Source organism: Erythranthe guttata, chromosome 13, assembly GCF_056151865.1.
Source record: "Erythranthe guttata isolate IM_541 chromosome 13, IM_541, whole genome shotgun sequence".
In the NCBI taxonomy this organism is placed as follows: domain Eukaryota; kingdom Viridiplantae; phylum Streptophyta; class Magnoliopsida; order Lamiales; family Phrymaceae; genus Erythranthe; species Erythranthe guttata.
This window is the reverse complement of record NC_142545.1, coordinates 14,752,086-14,770,430: the sequence shown is the minus strand read 5'-3', so window position 1 is coordinate 14,770,430 and position 18,345 is coordinate 14,752,086. Positions and strand designations below refer to the sequence as shown.

The 18,345-nt window shown below is 38.0% G+C and overlaps 2 protein-coding genes across 2 annotated transcripts; both read right to left on the bottom strand.

The window, feature by feature from the left end:
* Nucleotides 1-6,607: 6,607 nt before the first annotated feature.
* LOC105968410 (ABC transporter B family member 9) lies at nt 6,608-11,942 on the bottom strand. Its single transcript, XM_012993036.2, has 12 exons — nt 11,579-11,942; nt 11,410-11,464; nt 11,092-11,267; nt 10,770-10,991; nt 10,429-10,667; nt 9,799-10,324; nt 9,437-9,710; nt 8,634-9,258; nt 8,326-8,548; nt 7,962-8,228; nt 7,629-7,892; nt 6,608-7,527 (listed from the first exon to the last, which is right to left on the bottom strand). The coding sequence occupies exons 1-12, from the start codon at nt 11,786-11,788 to the stop codon at nt 6,883-6,885; spliced, it is 3,726 nt and encodes a 1,241-aa protein (XP_012848490.2). The 5' UTR covers nt 11,789-11,942; the 3' UTR covers nt 6,608-6,882.
* An 830-nt stretch (nt 11,943-12,772) lies between these two features.
* On the bottom strand, nt 12,773-17,890 carry LOC105968938 (SH3 domain-containing protein). The gene is made up of 10 exons (XM_012993641.2): nt 17,551-17,890; nt 17,323-17,445; nt 16,502-16,571; nt 16,204-16,349; nt 15,188-15,289; nt 14,876-15,073; nt 14,719-14,781; nt 14,550-14,639; nt 14,132-14,206; nt 12,773-13,037 (listed from the first exon to the last, which is right to left on the bottom strand). Exons 1-10 carry the CDS (start codon nt 17,608-17,610, stop codon nt 12,918-12,920), a joined length of 1,047 nt encoding a protein of 348 aa, XP_012849095.1. The 5' UTR covers nt 17,611-17,890; the 3' UTR covers nt 12,773-12,917.
* Between the last annotated feature and the right edge of the window lie 455 nt (nt 17,891-18,345).

Sequence of the window (18,345 nt, the reverse complement as noted above, 5' to 3'; positions counted from 1 at the left end):
CTCCGCAACTCGGTTTGGGCCCATGGCTGCAATCCAGCCATGAAGTTGAACAGCTTATCTTCATCGGACATGTCACGTATGTCAAGGAGCAGAGAACTGAAATCCTTGACATACTCCCTCACGGTTCCCTTGTGCTTCAATTGCCGAAGGGATTCCCTTGCAATCCAGCCCACGTTGCAAGGTAGGAATTGCTCTTTCAACTCCCGTTTCAGCACCTCCCAAGTCTCGATCTTGACTCGGTTAGCACTTGCATCGTCTGACAAACGAGCACGCCACCACAACTTTGCATCACCCACAAGATACATACTTGTAATGGTCACCTTCTCGCGATCCGGAACCTTCGCTGCCTCGAAGTAATTCTCCATATCCCACACGAAGTTTTCGACTTCTTTGGCGCTGCGTACACCATCAAACGCAGTCGGTTCCGGCACACGAACCTTGGATCCCGATGTTCTGCCCTCAAAACTCGAGCCTTCATTACGAACAGCCCTCTTAAGCACCGCAAGATCAGTAAGCATCCCATCAAGCTTCGTCTCAACGGCATCAATGAGGAGTCCCATCTCCTCAGCAACGGACGTGAATCTGCCCTCCACAAATTCGGGCAGATCGTCCAACGATCTTGACAAACGATCGATATCTCGCTTCCCATCAGCAAGTCTTTGTAAGATCGGTGGATCCGTTGGATCTAGGGGCGGCCCAACCAAGGCTTCAAGACGTTGCAGCCTTGATTCCATCTCTAGCATCATCACACGAGTCGGATTTGGATTTGTCGAAGATCCAGAATCGTCAGCCATGCCGAACAGCAACACGTTCAGAACTCTTGAACCTGGCTCTGATACCAACTGTTACAGGGGTTAATTTATCACCGAAATTTTCCCACCGTACGGCCTGATTTGCCCACCAAACCAGTCAGCCTTCCTCACGATTCGCTTCGTACAAAACGTACAAACACCGAGTCTTTTCAAACCACGTAAACGAGAACAAGAGTATGCAGCGGAAAACAAACACACAAGCACGTTTACAGGCAATGCCCAACCTTTATATTAATTCCCACAACGAATACAAAGGAGACTAAGGTGCACACACAAAATCCTCACTCAGAATTGCCCAACAATTGCAATCTGAACTCTCATATGCTAGATGATACTAGATGCCTCGGATTTGTGCACTCATAGCCAAATAAATACAAGGAAAAGGTAGTTTTCACACAAAACTACCTAAGGACACATGGCAGCATACAAACATGACACTTGGCCAACTATTACAAGTATAAAGGGGCAGTTTTCATGCATTTTCAGGCTTCAACCGCTCCATAACTTCCTCAAATCCGCCCACAAGGCTGATTTCCGAAGCCCAACTTGATCGAGCCCGCGAACGCGCGCCAAACGGCCCAAACAGCCCGGCCGGTTGCTAGGCAGCCCATCTGCCTTGCCTTTTCCGCACTTTAGCTTCCCTTTACCGATTACTTGCCAGTTCTTTGCCCACACGGTCATCGGCACGCCCGCTCATCGGGCTGGCTTGTTTGCCTTGCCAATTTTGCCCACACTTGTCAAGTCGTGGTCGATTTCCCTCGAACGTTCGTTTGCCCACGTTATCGGCCACATGCCGATTATTGCACACGCTTTGTCCGTCTTTGCTACCGAGCAACGCCCGTGCCAGCCACAAGTAATATCGATCACCGTTCCCACTTGAATCAAGCCGATCCATGCTTTCTCGGTCAAACACCCCGAATGCTTGCCGATCATTCGACCACTCATTGGCCGATTGTGTGGCTGCCTTGTGCCAATCCCCACTTGGCACCATTTATCGGTCATGGCTCGGCCACACTCGAGCCATTACCGATATCACCGATTAAGGGGGTAACAGTAAACCTTAATTGTAAAATATACACTATCTGGCCCTGCATATGATACAAAATTTATTGAGTTGTCTATTCATCGTTATCATATAGCATATTCAATAGACATTAATTCTACCAAAGAAAGTCACTTGAGAAATCAAAACAAACAAGAAGGTAAAAAGAAAGTTGTGGAAAAACTTATTGTAACCAGGTGAAGAAGAATCCCCTCTTTTACGAAGCAACATTAAGCTTTCAAATCTTTGAAAACCCCCAATTCTCTCTCAATTCTCGTTCTTCTACTGAAAATATGTCGTTCTCTCTTTCCCTCTTAATTCTCAATTGCTTTCTCTTTCCCTCCAAATTTCTCAATTATTCTCCCTTTCCCTCCCAATTTCTCAATCGTTCTCTACAATTCCCTCTCAATGAGCTGAGTACTAGGTTATACAAGTATTTTACCAGTTTTGCCCTTATGTAGTGGAATGTGTCTTAATTTTTTGATTGATTTGCCGTCAATTTTGACGGACCCGTGAAATGAAGGATGAGAATGAGATGGATTTGAGAGATGAGGGCCTATAATGGTGCATTTAAGAGATGAGGGACTATAGTGGGATGAAATTTAAAGATGAGGGACTAACAATGGGATTTGGCCTAAAAACTATTATTCTACCATATTTTTGTGGTAGTGTACTAATATTTAACATTTGGTTTATATAAGATTTTGAATACATATTTCTGCTTTCCAACAGCAAAAGACTGGGCCGTGAACCGTCGATTTACATGTCCAAACTTACAATTCACGGTTGGAGTAAAGGTCCAGTTAGACATGTCCACAGTATATTCCGATTCTCGGCCCTTCACTGGCCCTTGAAACACACGATAATTATATCCGTTCACTGGTCGAAATTCTTTGTATTTTATTATCATTATCATTATCACTATCAATCGTTATCGTTTTCGTCCATCGTCCATCGTTCATCGTTCATCTATGCTCTATCATCCATCATCCATCATCTATCATCTATCATCTATCATCTATCATCATCATCATCTATCATCTATCATATATGATCTATCATCATCATCATCATCATCATTATTATCTATCATCTATCATCATTATAATAATAAAATTATTATTATTATTATTAATATTACTATTACTAATATTGTTCAAAAAAATAGGAACCTGGCGGTTACGGGTCAGAAAAATATGGACCCTTGACCGACCCTTAAAGTACAGACACAGTTACGCTTCCAGTAATGGGATGTGTTCAGTGGCGAGGCCAGAAAGTTTAGTGAGGGGGGGCTTAAACACACGGGGGTTCGGGGGCAGCGCCCCCGAAAAAAATTTTGCTACGAAAGAAATTTGAGATGAAAATTCGATATGAATTTTTTTTCCTTCACTTTCAGAAGATAATACCAAAACCGCGAAAGCTAAATTGCTATGAAAATTTAAGAAACATGAATATCAAGTCGATTATCAAATTGACACAGAGAAGTTGTCAAATGCTAAAATGATCGTCGGTGGATGGCAATTTAACCGCTATTAGTGTGACTGTGAGAGAGAACAAAGTTTTTTTTTTTCAAGAAACGTAATGAACTTGAGAAATAGAAGATGAGAGCAAGTCATACATGAGGTGATGGAGGGTTTTGAGTAAGTGGTCTAAAAATAAGTGGGCTTAAATAATATAATTAAATAGACTAAAAATTAAATAGAGTATATATGTATATATATATAAAATATAATTGAACAGACTAAAAGAAAAATAGGATATATATATATATATATATATATAGGATTAATTAAATAGACTAAAAAAATAAATAGAATATACATGGGGGGCTTTGAATAAGTGGACTAAAAATAAGTGGGCTTAAATAATATAAGGGTAAATTACAAACACCCCCCTGAGGTATGGTCAAATTACAAAAATCCCCTTCTTGTTTGGATAATTACATCTACCCCCTCAACTATGATTTTTTTCTTACACCTCCACCCTTATGGTGCCAAATTCAACATAATCATCTAGGTTCCGTAAAATGTGCTCTAGTTTGTACTCGTTTTGTGTAAAAATACAGTTTCCGATACACCACAAACTGATATATACAAGCTAAAAATCACATATTATGATCATCTTGCTTCAAAATGTAGAGTTCGAATGGGATAAAACGAGTACAAAAGTGATAATATTCCATATAATCTCGAAGATTCCACTAAATTTGAGGAGTTGAGGGGTTGGTTGTAATTATCCAAACAAGAGGGGTGTTTTTGTAATTTGACCATACCTCAGGGGGGTGTTTGTAATTTACCCATAATATAATTGAATTGACTAAAAAATTAAATAGAATATATATATATATATATATATATATATATATATATATATATATATATATATATATATATATATATATATATATATATATATATATATATATATATATATAATAGTAAAAATTTGGGAAGTGAGGGGGGGCTTGAGTCCACCCTAGCCCTTGGGTGGACTCGCCCCTGGATGTGTTGACTACGGATTGGGTCAGGGTCAACACGGAACAGTTGACATGTCTAGGTCTAGTTAGGATTTGGAACCACCGATTCTAATTCGATTTGGCGGTTACACATATATAAGAATGCAAAATGAATCAAATTGAGGAAAACACATCGTTGTTCAAGCTTGTTCGATCATTTATCAAGCTTTTAAGGTTGTGTTTGAGTTTGCTCTGATAAGCATTCGAGTGGAGCTAGACGAGCTTTAATCGAGCTGACCATGACTATAGCTTGAGTAGCTTGATTTTTTATACATATTTTATCATTTATTTTTAATCGAGCTCGTATTCAAAAGAGCTTTTAATGAGCGATCTCGAACCAAATATCGAGTAGTTTGATCTGAGTTCGGCACCTAAACACACATAGATGGTTCACCCCGTCGGTTCGGTCAAAGCTTGACTGTTGACTAACGGTTTACTAATCTTATACGTTGATCTTCAACGGTCAAATTATCAGGATCTTCAACAGTCAAACTCGTACATAGATGAGCCATTAACAAGCTGACCCTATTAACTACCATGGGCCAATTCCGGTCTAGGTCCGTGTAGTGGTGATGTCTATTACCATATGCTAACATATGCATCAGGCCAAACACGCAATAAACGACATGCTATGACACAATGTTAAAAGAGAGCATAACAAGATAAAGAGGAAGGTATGCTACCTTTCGCACAACAACGAAATTCCCCCACTGCCAAGCTTATTAGTTCCTTCTCCGATGCATCATCAAAAGCATGCAACGCCTGCAAAAAGAGAAAAAAAATGGCAAGAATCAGCCCATCAGGTAAAGAATGTAATAGACTAGTATATAGTAAACCTCTGAGTTCATGCATTCTAGTTTCCGCTGTATGCAACTTTGCCACGGTTTTCAGGAATAGTAGATTCCCTCACACGTGCTTGTCTTCTAGAAACTTCTGTCGCCTGCATATAATTCGCTTCGAGTAAGTTGAATCATATAAATCACCACCACCATAGGATTTCAAAACCTGCATTTTGGAACATTCTGGTATATAATAAACTCGTGCATTTTCTGATTACCTGTGCCTCGGCTTCCTGTCTCATTTTACTATATCGTTGAGCAAGATGACGAGCATCTTCGACAGGAGTGCCGATAATCATCGCTCTCAAGGGCTCTAAGACCTAAAAGTAAAAAGAAACATCATCTATGGAAATAAGAGACTGAATTCTTTTGAAAAATAGGTTAATCATATACAGATTCCCTAAGATAGTGTAATTAAAGAGTATTTGATTATTTTCCTCTTCCAATTCCTAGTTACCGTTGTGTATATATATATATATATATATATATATATATATATATATATATATATATTATAAATAGGTTAGGTCACATAGATGCACATTGTAAAATTAAAAAAATTCAACCATTAATTTTGTGTACCTGTAATATGAGTTTAAGAGGTATAAGCCATTTGGCGGGAAAAAAGTTAATTGTTGTTGTATGAAATGAGAATAAAATGAAAATATATTTAATTAATTCTTTAATGGGCTATTGATTTTATCTTGTTTCTATGAAGTGGGTCAAATTAGTGGTTATGTGCTATTTTTTGTGGACTGGACTTTTAACCAAGGTTGTAAAAATCGGTAATCGGGTCCGAATTGGTCAGGCACCGACTCACGATTAATCGGTGCGGCGGTGATTAATCGGTGATAAATCGGAAATAAATCGGTTTTTAAAATTTAATATAATATATTTGTAGATATTATTTATAAATACTCAAAACATAGATAAAAAATATTTAAACATAGTTATATTTCGATCATGTATATATTCTAATAACATAATAAAAGTTTAATAATAATAAGATCATAATACATAAATATCCTTATAAAATATAAATAAAAAGACATTTTTTTTTGAATTTACATACATTCTTGGCATACATCATTAGTTCTTTAACAATAATAATTAACATAAACAAAATAAAGCATAAACTCATTTTTTTTTATTAAAATCCCAACTTTTATTTTGATTTATAAATAAATAAATAAAACCGATTTTTGACCGATTTTTTGCCGATTTTTGCCACCGAAGTTTGACCCACCTTAAAGGTTTGACCGCCTCGGACCGCCTCAAACCGCCTCACAGGCAAAAAACTGAATTTTCAAACCTTTACACTAAAATCGTAAAGGTTTTGGACCGCCTCCGCCTCGGCGACCGATTAATCGGCCGCCTCGGCCGATTTTTAGAACACTGCTTTTAACAGACACTTACGTCTTCAATTAAATATAAAACATACATCACTTCATACAAAATACGGCAAATTACGACCAACCCCTTAAGATAAGGTCAAATTACGAAAACTCCCTCATGTTTTGGTAATTATTATCTCGACTATGTATTGTATTACACGTTCATCTTTACGGTGTCAAATATATCTACTGAATGAAGGGTTTTTTAAAAAAAAAAATACATAATTGAGGAAGGTAGTTGTAATTATGCAAACGAAAAGGGTTTTTTTTCGTAAACTTGTCAGTTGGAATTCCCAGTAACAGAAACTAAAGTGGCATAAACACCAAAAGGAATCCCCATGAGCAAATCATGTGTACCTTCCTCAACAACCAAACCATCTTTCACCACAGCAATCACATCTGCACACTTAACCGTGGTTAACCGATGAGCCACAACCACGCTAGTTTTCCTAACCCTAACCCTCTCCAACGCACGCATCACAAAATGCTCCGACTCGGCATCCAAAGCACTAGTTGCCTCGTCGAGCAACAGAATCTTCGGATCTTTCAAAACCACCCTCGCAATTGCTATGCGTTGCTTTTGGCCCCCCGATAACCGAGCCCCATTTTCTCCAACACATGTATCGTACCCCTCGGGCAATGCTGATATGAACTCGTGTGCATGTGCAGCTTTTGCTGCACTAACAATCTCTTCTTCGGTTGGCGTTTTCGAGTAACCGTAAGAGATATTTTCTCGGATCGTCTCGTTGAAAAGTATCGGCTCCTGGCCCACAAGCCCCATTTGTTGCCTTAGCCATTTTAGATTGAGTTTTCGAATTTCGACGCCATCCAAATATATGTGACCACTGTCTGGATCATAAAACCTCTGTAGTAGACTTATTACAGTTGACTTACCACTTCCACTTTCTCCTACAAGAGCACATGTCTGACAAAATATTTTAAAAAAAAAAAAATCAATATACTAATGCTCGAGCATCATCGATATATGCTATGTTCGTAAGTTAAGGAGCAAGAATCGAACAATACCTTTCCAGATGATATGTGCAAGCTCAGATTCTTGAAGATTTGAATATCGGGCCGTGTGGGGTATTTGAAGCTAACGTGTTGGAATTTTATATCACCTTTTAAATTGTCGAGTTTTAGACCGTCGCAACCACGCGAGTCGATCAGTGATTTCCGGTCGAGGATTTCGAATACGGATGCAGCCGAGTTCTTGAACTTGTTGAAATCTGCTAGGAGTGTGCTGCTCTGTGCAATGCCTAGAGATGACACTTGTAATGCAAAAAAAACCTGCAATATTTATTATCCATAAGTTTTGTAAACTTTAAGGTTGTCTTTTTTTGTTTGGTTTTTTTTTACCTTAAAGACTTCACCGAACGTTGCTTGTCCACGGTTTGTGAGGACAGCTCCGACGTAGAAACAGAATGCGTATATAGAGAACAATACGAAATTAGCGAAGCCTAAACTGGCCCCACCCGCAACCCCGTACCAAACTCCTTGCCGTTTTGGAGCTTTACATTTTCTTCGGTACATCTCCATCACTTTATCCTCGGCAGAGAAGGATGCAACAGTTCTAATGCCTCTAATCGCATCGCTTGCAACTTGACTTGCTTCTTCAAATATCACCTTCATATATTAACAAAAAAAAAAATTATATTTATTTGTATTGCACTTGTGCTGGATTTTCAAGAAACGCGCCTCGGAACAAAAAAGTACAACCTACCTTGTTAGTACCTTCCTTCACGAGTTTCATTCGGAAGTATCCTTCTACGAGCATAAGCGGTACAACTATTACGACAGTGAGTGCTAGCTTCCAGTTTGTCATGAAAGCTATCGAGAGACCTACTATCGTGGTTGCTACATTTTGTACAGCTAACGCCAGCGTGTCGCCCGCAAGGCTTTTCACAGTTGACGCATCGCTAGACAGCCTTGCTCCCACTGCGCCACTGAGCATCAAACAAAAATATTTCACACGGGAAAAACGAAAAAAAGAAAAACTAACTGGAGTTAATTTTAATCAAACGTGTGTACCTCGAGTTAGCAAGGTCGTCGAACCAACTAATTTCTTGGTGAAGTACCTTCTCGAATAGCAAGGATCGGATTCTCTGTACCAGTTTACCACCTGAAACTCCAAACATATAGTTCTGAACAGGAGCTGCAACGAAAACTACTGCCCCGACGGCTATGAAAATTAAAGCCCAAAATCGAGAGTCCTTATTTAGTTCCTCTGGCGTTTCGAAGAATATTCCAAATGCTGTTGCTATTAAGAGTCCGAATACAGGGAAAGCTGCACCGTGTACAGCTGCAGCTAAGGATCCAATGAGCAGAGCTGGTAACTCGGGTGTATTTAAATAGGCCAAGCGTTTAATTGATACGTTCTTTTCGTTTTTCACATCCGTTTCGTATATTTCAACTGCCTCGTCTGTAGTTTTAGTGTCGTGTCCGAAGCTAAAGCACCGGTTACTCAACGATCCTATGCTTGATGAAAACCTTTTCGATAATTTCTTGCCCGAAGACATAATCGAGGAATCTGTTTTATTTGATATTGGATCCAATTTTGCTACATTGGTAATATGTCCACTCTTGTTTCCCTCTTGCATGTAAAGAAGCTGGTGATATGCCCCGTCGGGGATTTGAATCAAGTCGTCATGAGTTCCTATATTGAGTTAAAGATAATATAAGTAACTTCACTTTGTAGCTAAAATGATAAAGGTTCATTTTTATGCGCTAATTTCCTAAAATCAAGCTACATTTATCGAGTTGCTTAGTACTTGTGCAAATGTGAAAAGAGACGATTATTAAGGAATGGTGCGAGTAATAAGTAATACTTTTACCTTGCTCAACAAGTTTCCCAGCATGTAACACAGCTATAAGATGAGCATTTTTAACAGTGGATAAGCGGTGAGCAACAACCACAGTCGTTCGATCGGGCATAACTTTCTCGAGAGCATACTGTACTCTGCGTTCAGACGCTGCATCCAGAGCACTCGTTGCTTCGTCCAGAAGAAGAATTCTCGGGTTTTTCAAAATAGCTCTGGCAATAGCAATTCTTTGCTTTTGCCCTCCAGATAGCTGCGTCCCGTTTTCGCTCATCATTGTATCAATCCCCTGTAGTAAAAACAGAACCTCTCTAGTCATTAATCGAAACCAAACAACTAATTATATACGTTCAAAAAGGAAAAAGAAGCAAGATTACGTTAGGTAGCTTGTCGATAAATTTCGCGCAATTAGCAAGCTCTACTGCAGATGTAATCTCTTCGTCAGTAGCACAAGGTTTGCCGTATAGTATATTTTCCTTCACAGTGGTCGAAAACAAAACGGGCTCTTGGCTAACGAGCCCCATTTTCTCTCTTATCCATCTTAGCTGATACTTGTTCAAATCAATACCATCTATTAGAATCTTTCCGAAATCGGGATCATAAAACCTCTCAAGCAAACTGATAATGGTCGATTTCCCACTCCCACTCTGCCCCACCAAAGCTAACGTTTTCCCTTTACGAACACTTAACGAGAGCCCGGAAAAAACCTGCACGTCCGGCCTCGATGGATAGCTGAAATGAACATCTTTGAATTCGATTTCGCCTTCAAGATTTTCCAATACAATTCCACTTTTGTCGCATGTATCGATTAGAGGTTTACGGTTTATAACCTCGAACATCTTGCATGCTGCAGCCTGCCCTGCTGAAAATGCACCGAGGCATGGAGAAGTCTGGGCCAGTGACCTGATTAATTATATATTTCAAGAAACATTTTTTCATATAAAATCCTTTTCAAGACATTCGAAAAATCTTTTTTTTTTTTTATAAGACATGATTGAATAACTTACGATCCAGCAACCATGATTGCGAGAATTACGTTAACGACATCTCCACCGTTATACCCTTTGTCTATGATCAGCCTTGATCCATACCATACAGCAAACGCGTAGCTCGTAAAGGTAATTAATAGCATCGAACCGAGTCCAATCCCTGAAACCAGCCCTTGTTTGGCACTAGCTTGATAAGCGATTTCCAGCTTTTTGTTGTACTTGGCAATTGCTTGCGTCTCTCCGCAGAATGATGCAACCTATAACACGAAAATGTATACCGTGGAATTAGAAGATGAAAAAATTTTAATTTTTGACGGTTTTTTTTTTTCTTTTTTTTTAATTTTTTTTTTATTACATACTGTTCTAATAGCTCCAAGTGTTTGATCCACTACATTTCCAGCTTCTGCATAAGCTGCTTGTCCATTTGCTGACATGTTTGAAGTTAACAAGGCAAGGGATCCTCCGATCAGGACGATTGCCGGAACACATGACAGTAAAACTACCGACAAAAGCCACCCTCGTGCGAACGCAATAATGAACCCCGAAATGAAGGTTGATGCAAATTCTATGAACTTTCCAACCTGCCATCAAATAAATTCATTATTTTTTTCTTTTTTTTTAAAGTAAAATCGGATGTCGGAAAAAGCAAGCAAGAGTTGTGATGATTGATGAAAGATTTACCTTTTCTCCCATGGCGTCTTGAATGAGAATGTTATGTCCGGAAATAGTGTTCATCACTTCTCCGGTTGAGGTTTCGGTGTCGAAGAATGAGGTTTCTTGCCTTAGTAATGCTTTCAAGTACAGAGCTCTTATTCGACTCGATTGCCTCTCACCAGACACCATCCAACAGCTTACCTCTGCATTGATTATTTATAAAATATTACGAAACGTTTATTCATAATAATAATGTTTTCAATCGGTTTGAAGTAATTAACATCGTACATCTTGATTCTTGAATTAGTTAATTACACATGCATGCCGGTGTTTAAATGAACTTACGTAGAAATCCGGCAATCCCTCCACCAATAGCTATGAATAAAATCTTAAGAGACACCTGCAAATAATTAAAAATAAACCACATTTAGTAATTAGTATGGCCACAAGCTATTACTCTACAATTTCACACACACACATACGCGCACGCGCGCGCACACGCACGCACGCACACCTTAGAAACTTGATGGAGGAGTTGGGTATGATTTGGCTGGGCCAAAGAATTAACAAGTTGGGAAAATGTAAGTGTACTAATAGGCTGCGAAGCGCCATTTGCAATGGCTCCTACGCTCCCGATAATCATCAAAATAATATCAAATTTATCTGCATAACGGAAAAGCTTATAGAACCCGACTTTTGCTGATTTTTCTCTACTCAAATCCATTATATTTCTCTGCAAATGGCTACCTTATATCTATCTCTATTTATATGTATTTATCTTCCATGCATGTAATAATTATTTAAATAGCAGAAAAATCCAACTAGTCCTCTACCTTATTGGGGGGCTCTAATGGAAGAACTATTTTAAATGAAACAACTTGTTAAAGAATACGATAAACATACGTTGCGTGCATTACCAGATTCAGTGTGTCCTGTCTCGATTGTTATAAATGCCCGTTGGCGCTGTTTTAAAGATTTGAGTTTGGTGCCGAATAGTAGATTACTATATGTTACACATATGTTCAGTACATGTCTAAATCAAACAAATACACAATGTTCAAATTCCCGTTTAGACAATCCTCGTTGTAGTTTCTATTTACAGAAACTAGTGTACTAATATCTAAGATGTGGTTTGTATAACATTTTTAATACCTTTTACTGCTTTCCACCAGTAAAAAGGATCAATTAACCGAAAAGACTGGAGCAATGACTTGACGAAAGATGGATTATAACCTACATTGCGAGATCGAAATTGTACAATTTGACGGAAATCAACTAGAACCGAACAGGAATCGAGTATATAATTTATGAACTTCAAAAGTTTATACTTGCATTTCTGCTTTATTAAACTCGGTTTTGAACACGAAGAAAAAAGTCGATAACAAACGACGTTTTAAAAATGCTAAATCATCAATTTGCCCGAATTTAATTCATTCTTGTTTTTGGAATGACAGCTAGCTATACTTGCTTTAAGTCAATCTTGTCTGCAACTGCAAGTGAGAAAAACTGAAACACGTAGGTGTGTATGAATACAGCTTTCCTTTGCTCCACGCAAATCTTCTACTTAAATGATTTTCCTTCATAATTGGACCAATTGACTACTTGATCTTCAATTATATGAAGTTTGAGAGATGGTGCTATCAAACTTCATTGGTGCAAATGCATGCATCATCAGTAACACCAAGAAATAAATAACACAACCCAACCATTACACAAATAAATTAATAAATAAATAAAAGGTATTAATTAGTGCAAGTCAACACACACACACACACACACACACACAGAGTTATGGAGGGAGAGATGAACCGCCAACCACTTTGAAAGAAACTTTGTGAAGTGATAAGATTGTCTTAATAAACTTGAGCCGCGGTATAGTTTGTCGGTAGTCTTTGGCGTTTCTCCACGTAACCGGTTGGGAACCATCCAGCTCTGCCTCGGCATTCTCCTTCTGACCACCCAGATGGATTCACCTGAAACAAGAACGAGTCAGACTATGCTATATTACCATCTAGATATGACCATGGGTCGTGAACCGTCGGTTTACATGTCGAAATTTACAGTTCACCATAAGAGTAAGGATCCGGTTGGACATGTCCGCGGTATATTCCTATTCTCGACCCTTCACCGGCCTTTAAAACACACGATAACGAGCAGTTTCAATATGTCCGTTCACGGGTCGAAATTCTTTGTTTATTATTATTATTATTCAAAATAAATAGGAACCCGGCGGTTCACGGGTCAGACATATATGGACCCTTGACCGACCCTTAAAATACAGTTATGCTTCCGGTTATGGGATGTATTGACCATGGGTTGGGTCTGGGTCAACACGGAACTGTGGACATGTCTCGGCCTAGTTGGGATTTGGACACCGGTTCCAATCCGGTTTAGCGGTTACACATATATAAGAATGCAAAATGAATTGAGTCGAGCAAAATACATTGTTGTTCAAGCTTGTTCGTACAATTATCAAGATTTTTAAGGTTGTCTTTGAGTTTGCTCTGATAAGCATTCGAGTCGAGCTCGAACGGCCTTCAATCGAGCTGACCATGACTCTAGCTTGAATAGCTTGATTTTTTATACATATTTTATCATTTATTTTTTATCAAGCTCGAATTCAGACGAGCTTTTAATGAACGATCTCGAACCGAATATCGAGTAGTTTGGTTTGAGTTCGACACCTAGACACGCATAGATAATTTTAAAAAAATTAGGCGGGAAACCCTCAGGGTAGGCGGTTCAACAAACTGGTTTAGATGGTTCGCCCCGTCGGTTCGGTCAAAGCTTGACTGTTGACTAACGGTTTACTAATCTTAAACGTTGATCTTCAACGGTCAAACTATCAGGATCTTCAACGGTCAAACTCGTACATACACGAGCCATTAACTAGTTGACCCTATTAACTGCCATGTTTACCACGGGCCAATTCCGGTCTAGGTCCGTGTAGTGGTCATGTCTATTACCATATACTAACATATGCATCAGGCCGAACACGCAATCAGAGACATGATATGACACAATGTTACAAAGAGAGCATAACAAGATAGAGAGGAAGGTATGCTACCTTTCGCACAACAACAAAATCCCCCACTGCCAAGCTTAGTTCTTTCTCCGATGCAGCATCAAAAGCATGCAATGCCTGCAAAAAAAATAAAAATGGCAAGGATCAGCCCATCAGGTAAAGAATGTAATAGACTAGTATATAGTACACCTTTAAAAAAAATATAGGACAGAATTATGGTACATATCATTTCTTAGGTGAAAAACAGAGCTGTTGACAAAAATATTCTGAGATTTTAACTTTCAGAAGAATAAAACGAGAATGATAAGAAAATTTTCGGAAGTCGCTTTATCATAGTCCTTTGTGCTCTGTGGAAATTTTAATCAAATCCCATGTCGTAATACAAATATTCAACATTACCTAAACTTTGACAATTCAGTAAAGGCATTCTTTTATAATGAAAAGTTCATCTTTAACATACCTCAGCTAAAAAGTACTTTGTTTTCTCTGAAGTGTAATTGAGAGGAGCAACTGGAGGAGCAGCCTCTTTCCTCTGTTTCTCCGAGACCATCTATACCAAATTACGGACTCTGACATCAGCACAGTTGTAAAAACATACTTAACAGGAATCTGAGAAGGCAAACACACACCTCTGTTTCAATGTTACCAAGAATTGTTGCAACCCTCTCATGATATGTCCTTTCACCTTCAACCTGCAATTAGAAACTTCCTTGAAGCAAACGGTCCTTGCGTAATCATTGTAATTCTAATTTTCTTTCACAAAATTATCCCATATAGTATTAATACCATTGCTACAAGTCTCTGAAAAGTAAGTCTCTGCTGCTGCGATTCTACAGCAGCCAATGCCGCTGCTGCTTCTTTACCTAGTACTGCCATGTTTGCTCTGAGTTCATGCATTCTAGTTTCCGCTGCATGCAACTTTGCCACGTTTTCAGGAATAGGAGATTCCCTCACACGTGCTTGTCTTCTAGAAACTTCTGTCGCCTGCATATATTTGCTTCGAGTAAGTTGAATCATAAATCACCACCACCATAGGATTTCAAAACCTGCATTTTGGAACATTCTGGTATATAATAAACTCATGCATCTTCTGATTACCTGTGCTTCGGCTTCCTGTCTCATTTTACTATATCGTTGAGCAAGATGACGAGCATCTTCGAGAGGAGTGCCAATAATCATTGCTCTCAAGGGCTCTAAGACCTAAAAATAAAAAGAAACATCATCCATGATTGTGCATAAACAAACTGGGATTTGTTAGGTCATATTGGCCAGAATTACAGAAGTCCAGCATATTAAACAAGTGACGATACAATCCTCACCCAGCCACTCAAACAACCAAAAAAAATGTTTATTTTCTGTGATACCGATGGTATGGTAATGCATATGATTGGACACCCCCACATCAGTATCTCATGTGGTTGTAAAATATTCAAGAATGGCGTAAATATATACATCACCAGTTTACTGCTTGGAGATCTTAGCAATCTACTAAAACCATTTCTTAATATAACAAAAATCATTTTTTCTATACAAAATAAATAGTAACAAGAAAAGACAAAATTATTCACTTAACATTAGCCTGCTAGATACCACAAATCTCAACTTAGTCGGCTAGTTGTCCACTTAAGATTCCAATACTTCAGTCTGCATTATATATGTCAACCTCTTTCCCACCTCTGAGACATTAAAACCACGTGCATTAATAATTTCCTACGTGATACTTAGATATCTCATGTAGATTTTAGCTCCTCAACCTAGAATAAAGAGGGTTAAAATCATATCGGAACAGAATTTAAAAACATGCAGAAATTGTTTGTTATCCCCAGACCAATGTTCCATTGTAGCAAAAGAAAAGACTACCCCAGAGTTCCCATCATTCACCTTCTAAAGATGCAAATTAAATTGTAACTTAAAACATTAGAATCTCCCTTCATTTCACACTTCGGGATCCCCTCTCCTCTCCCACCTACAAGACCTTATAAAGTATTACAAAATGAATCCAATGATTGCCCTTAAAATTAATTTACCATTGAAATAGTTAATCGTACATACAAATCCCAATGAACAAAATCATAGGAGGTGATTAATGTTATAGGATGAAGCATCCAACCGACCTGTGTAAACAACAATCTATTGAAGTCATCTTGCTCCTTCTCCACGTGTTTACGAGCATCCCCATATATAGATGCAGTCTTGGCAAGAATCTCATCACCATCATTCTCTACACCAAATTTGGAACAATCTTCTGACAACTTGGTTCCTGACTACCATAAGACATAACACTAACTTGAGTACATTGTATATCCCTTGCTCATAGATTGCATCATTTGTATGAGTAAATATTAACAAACTAATTTATTGGCAACTATTTAAAGGCACACAAAATGAATAGCAGAATGAATAAACATTCACCAGCTTCTATATGTTTATATCCCACAGCACTGAATGCTTCAGCTGCTTTGACTATTTCTTTCTGAAAATCCTACAAAAGAGAAAACATGCATAGCTGAAACCAAGAGAGACTGTGATACAAAACAAAACAAAAAAATCAAAGAATTATCGCTGATCCAGTCTGGATTGACCTCGAAACTAAATTACAGTACCAATCTTTCGTTGCATGAAGCTTATCTTGCCCACAGCTCAGGATTAATGAAAATATAAAAAAATGGAAATAGAAATAATGTCGTAAATGTTCCTAAATCCAGTGGCTCTTAATTCGATAAAGAACAAAATGCATACATACTTGAAGGATATACTAGGTGGAATTTACTCAGGTAATCGGGGGGAAAAAAGTAAAACTATGAAATTCAGATGAGGAAATACTACATTAAACCTTGAAATTCAGATCACTTCCTTTTGCATCGATATCTAAAATGGTAGTTTTTGTTCATAAATAAAAATCAAAATATCAGGCATGAACTTTTCCGTCGTTGAGCTCCATAAATGAAAACTTAAAACAAGATCTAAGTGCGGCTGAGTTGAAATTACTTCTAATAATTATTCCTTATCATAATGTCCTAAATCCAGTGGCTCTTAATTCACATGGATACACTATCCACAGATCCTCAATCAAAGCAGTGCGGAAGAATAACAGAACAACCTTCGTGCACGAATTGCCATCGAATTTATCTGTAGACCAGACTTTACTTAAATTACACGAATGTTTTCACTACTAAACGAACATGATAACCCTAGTACAGATGATATCCACAACGACGAGATAATATAATTACCCTTCCAGAACGAGTGGATCGGTACAATTTCTCCAATTGTTGGTGCCTCTGCAGCTCAACCTCATCAATAACCATCATTTCAGAACTCTCATACCCACTCGCGCTGAACTGCTTTATCACAGCCTACAAAATCAAGCCGGAAAATTCCACTATATGATTATAGATTCATGATAGATTATATTTTCTTCCGTAAAACAGATTGCGGAAAAAGTAAACGGGCGGCGGAACCTGTTGTTGTTTGGCTACTTGATCTCTGAGTTTACTCGCTTGCTTCCTCAAAGCATCCATCGCTGCTGCCTTCTCAGTTTCTCAATGTGCGTTGTGCTTGTAATTCTTCAAGCGGATCTGGTTTTTTTTTTTTTTTTTTTTTTTTTTTTTTTTTTTTTTGACCGTTGTGCCACAACGTAGCAGCTGTTCCGATCCAGACGAAGAAGGTGTTTGTCAAATCTTTATTTCGATGGAAATTAAATTACTCGAGGTCAGTACGAATTGGAAGGAACTGGACCATGTGGAACGGGAGAGATTCCATGTCGGCGACCACACTTTCCTTAATTTCTCATTTCCCCAATTAATAATGGCATTAATGTAATTTCACAAAATAGTCTTCTTCGCGCACATGAATTTTAAGGTAATTAATTAATGTCGTTAAATTAGGGCCCATAAAAGCCCAAATACTTATTATAGCCCCCTAAAATTACTTAGTGGACTGGCCCAACAATATTTTGTATTTATCCCGATGAGGATTAAATAATAAATCACGTTGAAAATTGGACTGGCCGGCTCGACAAAAGCTCGATTCCATCCTTAATTTTTTATAAGTTCATGAGCCGGCTCGTGAGCTTTTTTAGATTTATATATCCTTTTAATAAAAATATAATATTATATAACAATAAAACATGTAATATTCATAATATAATAGTAAATACATTTTTAAAAATTAAAAAAAAAAAATATCAGTTTTACTTTTTATACTATAATTTTTTAGTATCATATAAGTTTTTAATAAAAAATTAATATTAATGT